Source organism: Copadichromis virginalis, linkage group LG1 (genome assembly GCF_057382275.1).
Source record: "Copadichromis virginalis isolate Kocher_CV1m ecotype Utaka linkage group LG1, C_Virginalis_male_GT1.1, whole genome shotgun sequence".
NCBI classification, from domain to species: domain Eukaryota; kingdom Metazoa; phylum Chordata; class Actinopteri; order Cichliformes; family Cichlidae; genus Copadichromis; species Copadichromis virginalis.
In genome coordinates this window covers 40,938,125-40,951,101 of record NC_140618.1, presented here as the reverse complement: position 1 = coordinate 40,951,101, position 12,977 = coordinate 40,938,125, and the positions used below count along the sequence as shown (strand labels likewise).

General features: G+C 41.2%; 1 protein-coding gene across 1 annotated transcript in view; it reads right to left on the bottom strand.

Moving 5' to 3' along the window:
• Positions 1–12,977, bottom strand: part of tmc3 (transmembrane channel like 3) — a 43,061-nt gene that overhangs the window by 2,734 nt on the left and 27,350 nt on the right. Inside the window, exons 15-21 of the mRNA XM_085461999.1 lie at positions 11,444–11,511; positions 10,983–11,111; positions 7,452–7,562; positions 6,271–6,396; positions 6,018–6,096; positions 2,639–2,681; positions 16–289 (exon numbers count right to left, since the gene is read on the bottom strand). Of these exons, the coding sequence (XP_085318125.1) occupies positions 16–289; positions 2,639–2,681; positions 6,018–6,096; positions 6,271–6,396; positions 7,452–7,562; positions 10,983–11,111; positions 11,444–11,511 (830 nt within the window). The remainder of the gene's footprint in view (positions 1–15; positions 290–2,638; positions 2,682–6,017; positions 6,097–6,270; positions 6,397–7,451; positions 7,563–10,982; positions 11,112–11,443; positions 11,512–12,977) is intronic.

The following is a 12,977-nucleotide window of genomic DNA, read 5'->3' as shown; positions in this document are numbered from 1 at the left end:
GTCAGTGTGTGAGACCTGTTAGGAATGTGCTCCAGCCAATGTTTGGGCAGTACGGTTACTGCTGGACTTCTGATAGATCCGGCCACACCTCCTCTGTTCAGGTCTCCTCTAGATACTGATTTCGTGATGGTGCGGATGCAATTCCCACGATGAACAGGGGATTCAAAGTTTGTGGTGCTGCTATTCTGACAGGGAGATGGGGTGTGGTTAGAGGACTCTTGGCTGGCGATGTTGTTTTCCTCATGATCTGACTTTTTGTCTGCAGCAGCCTCTGGAATCTGTAGTCTCGCTGTAGAAGAGCGATACAGTGGTGTGAAAAAGTGTCTGCCCTTCCTGATTTTGTATGTTTGTCACACTAAAATGTTTCAAATCATCACACAAATTTAAAAATTAGACAAAGATAACACAAGTAAACACAAAATGCAGTTTCTAAATGAAGGTGTTTATTATTAAGGGTAAAAAAATATCCATACCTGTATGGCCCTGTGTGAAAAAGTTAAGCCCTTAACCTAATAATGGGTTGGGCCAGCAGTCAGCTGGGCCTTTATTGCTGCCTCGGGACTTGCTGTGATAAATGGAACCATGATTTCTGCAAGTTTTGAAAAGTCCAGCAGCGAGTCCATGGCGTAGAACAGCGGTGTCCAACTCCAGACCTCAAGGGCCGGTGTCCTGCAGGTTTTAGATGTGTCCTTAATCCAACGCAGCTGATTTGAATGGCTAAATTACCTCCTCAACATGTCTTTGGCTGTATCCCAATCCAGGGTCTGCAGCCTTAAAGGCCGCATTTTAAGGCCGATTACGTCACAGCAACGCGACGAAGGCTGTCCCAATTCAAAGGCTGCTCGAAATGCGGCCCTCAAATGCGTCCTTCATTTCACTGAATGTTAAGGATGTGGCGGTGCAGACTTTGTGGCCCAACATATCCCAGACTGCATAGCGCGGCGGTGTGTGTGGATAATTTTGCCAGAAAAAGAGGGCCGGCCGAAGAGTAAACTTTCAAAAGTAAGTACTGAATATTATGTCACTTATTTATGTGCGAGTGTTTAATAACGAAGAACATGAAAACATTACTGTTGGCCACATGTCGGCAAAGTTATGTGACATTAGTGACGTTTGGGCAGGGATAGCTCAGTAGGTAGAGTGGTGGCCCCATGATCGGAAGGTCGGGGGTTCGACTCCACTGAACGGCTACCCTGAGGTACCCCTGAGCAAGGTACCGTCCCTACACACTGCTCCCCGGGCGCTGCACTGGTGGCTGCCCACTGCTTCACTGGGTGAATGGGTTAAATGCAGAGGAACTATTTCCTTATGGGGGACTAACACGCACACTTTACTTTACACTTTGTACTAACTTGGTTTTAAAGCCTTTACTTTAAAATAAACGCCGTTCAATAGCTGAGCTTAATCTCACAGAGAATGTGATGATTCTATGGATATTTAAAGTCAGCACTGAGACAAATTTAGTAATGCCAACATATTAAAAGAACAATATTTGTCTCTCATATATATAACACAGTTATATATACAGTGTCAAAGAAACCTGTCTTTGAGTGAAGATTTAAGGTGACAGGAAATATAAATGATATAAATAAATGCAGCTTGAATCTTTACTGAAGCTCAGTATTTGAAACAGAGTCATTCACTGCTGTGATAACTAATAATGATTAATATAATAACTATCATATTGGCCATATTATATTTACATTACCAAAGTAAGATGACTTTAGTCTCATGAACAACATGAGCTAATTGTTATTTACTAGCTAATCTTAAAATGACTGTTCAGTACAAAAATGAAGCCCAACAATCATGTTTTACAGTCGTGTGGTCTCAGCCTCAGATACTTATCACATCACACAAAGCTCATGTAGAAACAAATGAACAAAATATGTTCTCCGTTTCTGTCAAACAAAGCTGTATGAAACGTTTCCCGCTTTTAGTATAACGGTTGATAGGCAACCTGGGCAGCGCGAGGGAGGCTAGACCGTCCCATTTCACAAGCCTCTCACTTCCGGCCTTAGCGGTCTTTGAGTACGTGGCCCTTGAGGACCGTTAAGGCTGCAGACCCTGAATTGGGATACAGCCTTTAAGTTCTCCAGAGGTGATGAACTAATCCTTTGATTCGGGTGTGTTGACCCAGTATGAGATCTAAACCTGCAGGACACGGGTCCCTGAGGTCTGGAGTTGGACACCCCTGGCTTAGAAAAAAACAAAATGAAGACTTTGGACAGGCCTAGTTAAAGTGCTGACCTGAACATGACTGAGATGCTGTGGCATGACCTTAAAAAGACGGTTCATGTCGAAAACTCTCCAAAGTGTCTGAATTACAACGATTATGCAAAGATGAGGGGGCCAAAATTCCTCCACAGTGCTGTAAAAGACTCGTTGTCAGTTATGGCAAACATGTGATTGCTGCTGAGGGTGGCCCAACTCGTTATTAGGTTTAGGGGGTAATCACTTTTTCACACATTGGATTTTTTTCCCCTTAAAAATAAACACCTTTAGAAACTGTATTTTGTGTTTACTTGTGTTTTATTTTTAATATTTTTATTTGTTTTATGATCTGAAACATTTAAGGGTGACAAACATACAAAAAAAGGTCATCAATAAGGGGGCAAACATAGAAGACGAGAGATACCTGCAGCCATCTGGAAGACTTTCTTCTTGTCTTCAGTGCGCTCCTGAGAAGGTTTGAAAAAACACTGACTTCAGACGCACACCATTATACTATCATTATGTAATGGCCAGTTTAAGGCTGCACTATATATACGCAGTGACATGACAAAGTATTTGCTCCCTCCCTTCTTTTGCATATGTGTGAGACTTAAATGTTTTAGGTCAAACAAATTGTAATACTGACAACCTGAGTAAATACAAAACACAAATGCGTACAGACAGTATTTATGTTTACAAAATTAAAAATGATAAACATTTCCACTCCCCCTGTGTGTGGTCTTCATCCTTCTAGCTAAGGCCCTCTAACAGAGACCTGGGAGGTTGACGGTCCTTCACAATATCTTTGTTCCTTCCCAACTGAGGGTACTGCTCCTTGTGGCTGTTTATCTTGTAGTCAAATATCTCGCCAATGATATGTTTACTGCCTGAATTGACACCAAAAAAGCCTGAATGCTGCACACATCAGAATCAGAATCAGAAAGACTTTATTTATCCCCAAGGGGCAATTAAGAGGATACTTAATTATGGATACTAGGGTGCTTGGCACTTTAAAAGGCTAACAGTGTACTTAATGGGACTTTGGAAGACAAAGTCAAAGACAATCACAGAGGTCACCATCAAGTGTGGGCATACCAAGGTGATGCCCACTTCTGGATAGGCCTCAACCCTCTAAAGCAGTTTATCAGTAGGATTGGATAGGAATATATATTTAGGTCTGGAGTGACCATCAGCCATCTCCTGTACAAAGAAATTATGATGTACACCAGGAGATCCACTTCAGCATCTACTGTGAGGACATCGTGATTTTATTCGAACTGGATAAGTTTGGTTGAAAACAGAGGAAAGGTGATGCAGACTATTAAGCCAGAAAGGAGAATAGCAGATACAGTGGGGCAAAAAAGTATTTAGTCAGCCACCGACTGTGCAAGTTCCCCCTCCTAAAATGATGACAGAGGTCAGTAATTTGCACCAGAGGTACACTTCAACTGTGAGAGACAGAATGTGAAAAAAAAATCCATGAATCCACATGGTAGGATTTGTAAAGAATTTATTGGTAAATCAGGGTGGAAAATAAGTATTTGGTCAATAACAAAAATACAACTCAATACTTTGTAACATAACCTTTGTTGGCAATAACAGAGGTCAAACGTTTACTATAGGTCTTTACCAGGTTTGCACACACAGTAGCTGGTATTTTGGCCCATTCCTCCATGCAGATCTTCTCGAGAGCAGTGATGTTTTGGGGCTGTCGCCGAGCAACACGGACTTTCAACTCCCGCCACAGATTTTCTATGGGGTTGAGGTCTGGAGACTGGCTAGGCCACTCCAGGACTTTCAAATGCTTCTTACGGAGCCACTCCTTTGTTGCCCGGGCGGTGTGTTTTGGATCATTGTCATGTTGGAAGACCCAGCCTCGTTTCATCTTCAAAGTTCTCACTGATGGAAGGAGGTTTTGGCTCAAAATCTCACGATACATGGCCCCATTCATTCTGTCCTTAACACGGATCAGTCGTCCTGTCCCCTTGGCAGAAAAACAGCCCCATAGCATGATGTTTCCACCCCCATGCTTCACAGTAGGTATGGTGTTCTTGGGATGCAACTCAGTATTCTTCTTCCTCCAAACACGACGAGTTGAGTTTATACCAAAAAGTTCTACTTTGGTTTCATCTGACCACATGACATTCTCCCAATCCTCTGCTGTATCATCCATGTGCTCTCTGGCAAACTTCAGACGGGCCTGGACATGCACTGGCTTCAGCAGCGGAACACGTCTGGCACTGCGGGATTTGATTCCCTGCCGTTGTAGTGTGTTACTGATGGTGACCTTTGTTACTTTGGTCCCAGCTCTCTGCAGGTCATTCACCAGGTCCCCCCGTGTGGTTCTGGGATCTTTGCTCACCGTTCTCATGATCATTTTGACCCCATGGGATGAGATCTTGCGTGGAGCCCCAGATCGAGGGAGATTATCAGTGGTCTTGTATGTCTTCATTTTCTGATGATTGCTCCCACAGTTGATTTTTTCACACCAAGCTGCTTGCCTATTGTAGATTCACTCTTCCCAGTCTGGTGCAGGTCTACAATACTTTTCCTGGTGTCCTTCCAAAGCTCTTTGGTCTTGGCCATGGCGGAGTTTGGAGTCTGACTGTTTGAGGCTGTGGACAGGTGTCTTTTATACAGATGATGAGTTCAAACAGGTGCCATTCATACAGGTAACGAGTGGGGGACAGAAAAGCTTCTTACAGAGGACGTTACAGGTCTGTGAGAGCCAGAGATTTTCCTTGTTTGAGGTGACCAAATACTTATTTTCCACCCTGATTTACGAATAAATTCTTTACAAATCCTACCATGTGGATTCATGGATTTTTTTTTCACATTCTGTCTCTCACAGTTGAAGTGTACCTCTGGTGCAAATTACTGACCTCTGTCATCATTTTAAGTGGGGGAACTTGCACAATCGGTGGCTGACTAAATACTTTTTTGCCCCACTGTACAAGTGCCTGGGTATCCCACAGGCCAGTGGGAACCATGATAAAGATGCAAAAAGGTCAGGCACAGCCAAATACCTCCAGAAGGTAAGATAGGTGCTGAGAAGGCAGCTAAACAGTAAGAATAGGATCCATGCCATCAGTAGAGATTCCCTACCAGTTATCTGAATAAAAAGCTAGCTAAAAGAGGAGACGGATGCCGCTAATGTGAAGATACAAACATTCCTCATAATGTCCATCCAATCCACATGAAGTCCAGGACCTTGAGGCTCTATGAGCAGTAAAAAGAGCGAGTGAGGATTAGTGACTATCAAAGTCACCATCCAGGATATAGCATAGAACATATGCAAACAGATCAGGCCCATCAAGACAGACAGTGATGCAGAACAGGACCAGGAACCATTATAGATGACCAAGCTTATGCATGGGATGTACCTTTGAAAGGCGGAGGAAGTGGCTGACATGAACAAATCCCACAGTTGCTGGGAAAAGCTGGCTTAAAGGACAGCACAGAGGGATGGTGGTGGTAGATCCACAGGAAGAATCTACTACAGACAACAGGACCCAAGTTAGGGTCTGCAAAAGGTACTTGAGAGACAATCCAGCAGATAGTAGCTTCCAGCAGATCCCAGGCACAACATCAGATGTCTATGTCCAGAAGGACCCAGTCCCAGGAAAGATACCATATGTTTAAAATGCTATCTGGAAAATCATTTGTTCTGTTAAATAGCACTTGGGAAATTTTTGACAAAAACTTTAAATTTCATAGAGGGGCTAATAACTTTGTCCTCATCTGTAAATGCCTTTCTCGCTCTTATTTTTATGTGAAAAAATGCTGAAAGTGATTCAACTTACAGTCTGGAGCTGCATCCTTAGCTGGTTGTTGGTGAATTTGAGGGATCTGGCGATAGACTGGAGATAGTATATCAGCATGCTGAAACACAGTTGAACAATTCACAAGTCATGTAGGATACAGATGTTTGCGTATTTGCATATTGTGAGTGTATGTGTATATGTGTGTGTGAGAGAGAATTAGAGAGAAATTGTGAGTGAGAGAGCGCATGTATACGTGACAGATATATGCAATATGTGTCGTGTGCAGCCTCACAACAGCAGCAGCAGTGCTGGCAGTACGACGACAGGACTGGTGATGTAACTTATTACTTTACTGAACCACACCGGGAAGTCAGTGGCCACTGTCTCAGAGATGATGTCGTAAATCTTCTCTTGACCACTGAAACACAAATTTAAGCATTTTTCTTTGTCTGAACACTGAAACACAACCACACAAGAAGGGGAAAAACAAAAGAGCTGCTAACTTCCACATCGATGGAAGCAAAAATAATGCTGAATAAAATATATACAGCTGCATGACAACATATATTGCCATCCAGTTGACAACTTCAGGGAAGGCTTTGCTTATTTCAGCAAGACAGTCCAGAACATTCTGCATCCATTTCAATAGTATAGCTCCAAAAGGGACAACAATGGGCATTGCTTTCAAACTGCAGCAACTCGTTCCAACAAGGAGACACAACACAGAAGGAAATGGAGATGTTTCCTACTGTTTTAATGTGTATCTGGCAATGGAGTTTAATCAACATTTCATATGAATTGAATGATATTTTTCAATTTCAGTTATTTAATATGATCTTTCTGAAGTATTTAAATATAGTCTTTAAATGGTATGAAAATTACTACATTTTGATTTTATTTAAATACCCTACCAGCCTTTTTGGAAACAGGATTTGACTTTGTATACTATGCAAAGAAAGATCTTTTCCAAACTATGATGCTACGCTCGTAAATTAAAATATGTCCCGTTTCAAAACACACATAAATATGTATTGTGCAGGCTGAGGATGGAAGACACCAAAATTGGGAATTCTCTAAAATATGCATATATCCCTCATTGGTACATGTGGTAAAACATCCACTTCTGTCTTACATTCTCAGCACAGTAAATAAAAAAGGGAATCTGTTCATTAAAAACAAGAAACAGTCAGAGGCTTGCTTCCCTGAGCAGTATTTACTTTAGGGAAATAGTATTGTATTTTGCCTGCATTATCACTTTGACCTTTAGGTCAATTTATTGACCTTTGGGAGAGGTCAGAGGTGAAACGTGACACGATATTCAAAATCTTTATACAGTGCGTTCTACTGTATATGTTGACACCAAAATTCCAAGAGTCATAGTTTCCATAAAGTCTTTTGTCAGTTTCTCACCAATAAATTGTTAAGTTGACCTTGAAGGTCTCGATGGATGTAAGATAAATTTGAATTCCTTACCTGAAAGGTCCGCAGTGTTGTGATGGTCTGTATCTCACTATAGCAAAGATGGTGGGCAGCATACACAAAAACAGCATGAAAAGCAGCATAGCCAGGTAGAAGTTGTTTGACCTAAAAAAGCAACGTGAGAACATGGATGTGTTGATATGATTCATTTTTACATTACTGTCTTTCCTTCATGCTCCTGAGCAGTTCAGTAGAAAATTACAATTCATGTGAATCAACTTAGCAGAAGTATCCCAGAGTATATCTGCAAATATGCTCTAAACAGTTTGTCATCTTCAAAAGGTGAACATTTTTTTCTTTGTTTTTTCTGTGTATCTGACCACATATCTGTAACATCTAACTGAAAATTGACAAAGTAACTAGATTAAGTGTTGTGACTATTCTACTTGCCAAAATACACTGCTCAATAAATAAATAAACTAAGGAAGATTTTTCATCAAAGTATAGCATCGAGTCACTTGAACTTCTGGGATCTTAATCTGATCAGCTAAGTAGCTAAGTGGGCGTTATTACAGGAGAGCTGACAGGGCTGTAAAAGGTCCCGACCTATCAGCAGAGCTAGAATCTGTTCCTTTGTGCAACGAGTAACAGGATAAGCACTGTTCCCTTTTTGAGCAATAAAGATCATAGAAAAAAATATTCTGACAAATCTTGAACGAATGGTGAATCATGAGTGGCTGCTAAGTCCAAATAATACTCAGGCAGTGTTTACTCATGACAGGATCATTTCTTAAAACACACCAAATAGTGTGTGGTGCTTAAATCTAACTAGCAAGTGAGACTGTCTAAATTTTTTCATGTCTTGACTTTGACTGGCCTCTCTAAAGTCTTCTTTTTTATAGTCATTCAGAGGTGGACTTGCTGGTGTATTTCGGATCATTGTCCAACTGCAGAACTGAAGTGTGCTTCAGCTGGCGGTCAAAAAGAGATGGCCAGATATTCTCCTGCAGGAAGTTTGGTAGACAGCAGAATTCATGTATGTTTGGATTTGTTCCCCCTTAATAATAAACACCTTCATTCAGAAGCTGCATTTTGTGTTTACTTGTGTTATCTTTGTCTAATATTTAAATTTGTTTGATGATCTGAAAAATTTAAATGTGACAGATACAAAATATAGTGTCGCGAAATCAATCAATGTAGAGCAGTGTCACAAACCACGGAGGCCCCAGAAAAGTGCAATCAAACGATGAGTTTATTAACAGCCCGGAGAAAACATCAACATATGTCTTCTGACCAAAATACATGTTGTGGACACTTATAAAGCAGTGGGGTACAAGGCCCCCCATTGCGTCAATGACAGATTAAAATAGGTTCCAGACATTAGTCACAGTTAATCGTACATCTTTAATAGCTATAAGCAGACATAGAACTTCTCTTTTCTATAACACCTTCCATACAAGGTAATAAACTTCAAGCCCTCAGGATCTCTGAGGCTAATTATTGACTCTGGTCGTCTGTTACCAAGTAGAGTAAAATATAGTAAGACACCAAATGAGTTAAGGCCTCAGGCCGGACACATTCCTAGATTATATGTATTATATGTACTGTAAGCATGCATTGCAGCTATCCTTCTATGTTCTAGTTTCCCTCAGCATGGATCACCTGGACAGTCACGCCCGTGAAGCTTAAGACCCTTAATGAACCGAACATCAACTCAAAATAAGCTCAGATATGCAATGTGTGTAAAATACTTCTAACCGTACTTGTAATAAAAGTTAACATAATGGAAGGATCCTCAAATGGACATCTTCAATCAACAGCTGTAATGCAGTATCAATACTGTGAGAAATATTATTAGATGAAATAATGCTGTAAAGAATGTTATTAATGCAGTTATAATGATGCAGATTATATGGCAGCAATAAAAGAATTTCTGTATCTCCACAATAGGAAATCAGGAAGTGGACAAAAACGTTTTCACACCACTGTATTTTCCTTTTACACAGTGAACTGTCGATGCTATCGATATGCACATGTGTCTTGTGTGATTTTCCACCACATCTGGGAGTGGCTGATAAGGACTGAAAGAGGCAATCACAGCTTTTTTTAAAAAAACTTAAATCAGAGTAGCCTGACTGAGTATATGTGTGTATAAATGCTGCAGCAAGAGTCCTGACAGGGACTAGAAAGAGAGAGCAGATTTCTCCTGTTTTGGCTTCCTGTTAAATCCACAATTCAAAATCCTGCTCCTCACATACAAGGTCTTAAATAATCAGGCCCCATCTTATCTTAATGACCTTGTAGTACCATATCACCCTATTAGAGCACTTCGCTCTCGCTCTGCAGGCCTACTTGTTGTTCCTAGAGTATTTAAAAGTAGAATGGGAGGCAGAGCCTTCAGTTTTCAGGCCCCTCTTCTGTGGAACCAGCTTCCAGTTTGGATTCAGGAGACAGACACTATCTCTACTTTCAAGATTAGGCTTCAAACTTTCCTTTTTGCTAAAGCATATAGTTAGGGCTGGACCAGGTGACCCTGAATCCTCCCTTAGTTATGCTGCAATAGATGTAGGCTGCCGGGGATTCCCATGATGCACTGGGTGTTTCTTCTTCACTCACTATGTGTTAACAGACCTCTCTGCATTGAATCATATCTGTTATTAACCTCTGTCTCTCTTCCACAGCATGTCTTTATCCTGTCTTCCTTCTCTCACCCCAACCAGTCGCAGCAGATGGCCCCGCCCCTCCCTGAGCCTGGTTCTGCCGGAGGTTTCTTCCTGTTAAACAGGAGTTTTTCCTTCCCACTGTTGCCAAAGTGCTGCTCATAGGGGGTCATATGATTGTTGGGTTTTTCTCTGTATCTATGAAGCGCCTTGAGGCGACTTATGTTGTGATTTGGCGCTATATAAATAAAATTGAATTGAATTGAATTATACGTAAGTTGCTGCACAGGCTGATAAGTGAACAGCCTTAAGAAAAATACCCCCTTTGCTGACAATATACTGTACAAGCCTTTGGTGGCAACTTTAAATCTTTGTCAAACTGCAAAGAGCCAAGGATGTAATATAAGAGAATGTCTGGACAAAGACATTCTTGGTGTTTTGATGGTGGTTATGAAAAGTGCTGGGCTGCACCTCCCACTGACCTTGATTTCTCCATAGCGTTTGCACCATTTATGCCTTTTTGCAGCATTTTTAATGGATTTTGTTTTAACAAATTGTGCTGTAAGGAAAAGACAGTCCAAAAGGTTTGTGCTTCAGTTTTGGTGAGTGAAAATTTAATATGTAATTAGTCCATTATTCAGTAGCATCACAGCATTAAACCTGTGCAGATAAGATTACCTGAATTTACCTTTACATTCATCCAGATGTGGGAAATTCTGTGTTCAAAATGCCAACACGGTGGTAGAAAAAACACTAATATTTAGGCCAAATAAAAGTCATCAAATGATTTTTTTTAACTATACTGGAAATTTGGGTATGTTTCATCTGTGTGTGTGTGTGTGTGTGTGTGTGTGTGTGTGTGTGTGTGTGTGTGTGTGTGTGTGTGTGTGTGTGGTGTGCGTGTGTGTGCGTGTGCGCATCTAACCTGGATGCTCGAAAGACCTGCTGATGGGGAACATTACAGGTAAGTACAGCCCAGCTCCTCAGATACATCAGACCAATCAGCTTCAGCACATTAAAGGCAGGAAGACAGGGAGAAAAAAATGCCCCCATCCTGAAGGAAAGAAAGAGATAGACCAGCCACACACACACACACACACACACACACACACACACACACACACACACACACACAGGCAATAAGGTCACACTTCATATAAAAGATATGACATTCAGTGGCTCATGATTTCACTTCATTACATTTATTGCTGCAAGGAGACGTTTCTGAAATTGGATGAGAAAATACAATCAAGAGGTGTAGTGGAAAGATTACAGAGAGCTACAGTCCGTTAAACAGGGTAATGGAGACCTGTCAGCACCAGTCAGGCCATTAGCTCTGAAATAGGTCCTGTGGTTCTGGAATTGTAAAATGTTTTTCAGACTTACCAGATCATTCCTTGGTTATAAATTAGATGCAAGACATTCTCGGCTATTTTGAATTCTCCATATTCAGGCTGAAAACAGACAAAACAAAAGTAATCACTGCAACAATCCTGAGTCAGACAAGAGTCTCTCAGGGTCTTTATTGTCTTTTCATGACATGCCAAATGTTTTCAGTTACTGCAAAGGTCTGGTTTGCAGGGATGCCCGGTCATTACCAGGACTCCTGTGCTATGAAGACATACTCTTGTAAAAGATACAGCATTAGCATTGTCTTAGGTTAAAATTTGCAAGGTCTTCCCTGAAAACGACATCTGGATCAAATCATATATTGCTCTAAAATATGCATATAGACCTTTGAGCTTTCATGGTGGTTTTGTAAGCACCAACACAGTATGACAAATCCAGCTTTTGAACCTGAACCAGCTTCCCATCCCTACTGGGTAGTGACCAAAGGAATAATACTGCAGATATAAGCGGCAGAAATGAGCTTTCTCTGAAGATTGAATGGCCTCTCTCTTTGAGATAGGGTGAAGAAGTCGGCCATTTGGGAAGGGCTCAGAGTAGAACCACTGCTCCTCCACATTGAAAGGAGCCGGTTCAGGTGGTTCAGGCATCTGACCAGGATGCTTCCTGGGTGGAGTGTTCCAGGCATGTCCCACTGAGAGGAGGCCCCAGGACACCCTGGAGAGATCATATCTCTCACTTGGTCTGGGAATGCCTTGCTGTTCCTCCATACATGCTAGAGGAGGTGACTGGGGACAGGGAATTCTCAGCTTCTCTACTGAGGCTTAAGAAAACGTGGGATAGATTTAATCAGAGGTGGGACCAAGTCATTGTTTTGCAAGTCTCAAGTAAGTCTCAAGTCTTTATCCTCAAGTCTCAAGTCAAGTCTCAAGTAATGTCAGGCAAGTCAGAGTCGAGTCTCAAGTCACTGGTGTAAAAGTCCAAGTAAAGTCACAAGTCTGAAACTTTGAATTTCAAGTCCTTTCGAGTCTTTAAAAAAAACGAAAAAAGCATGTTGCAGTTATGCTAAATGTAAATATTAGACCATGTAATTTTAAAATCTGTGTTTTTCTCAACACATGACAAAATAGTGAACTTAGAAAATATACACAAATTGTGAAATTGCACCTCTTTAAAATGCAGCTCAATTAAACCTAGCTCCAAGAATAATTTTCACCGACAGTTCTGAGATAAGCTGCATGTTATTCTTGGATGCGGTTGTAGGACCGGCTTTAAAATCGCATGACAAAAATATCATACACATTAAAAAAAACTGTATCACCAACGTAGCCTGGACAACATTTGCTAGTTAGATGAAGTCAGCTATCTCATCTTAGCATATTTATATGCATATTTATAATCATACGGTTCTTGGAGTGAGTGCATACACTCATGAAGTTTAGTAACTTCAGGTCAGTGCAACAAGCCCAGGTACAGTTTACCGACGGATGGGTACAGGACCTTGAAATGCAGCGTGTAGAACGAAAGACCATCGTACGTATCATAAGTTTACCAGTCTCACAAATCGTCGTCA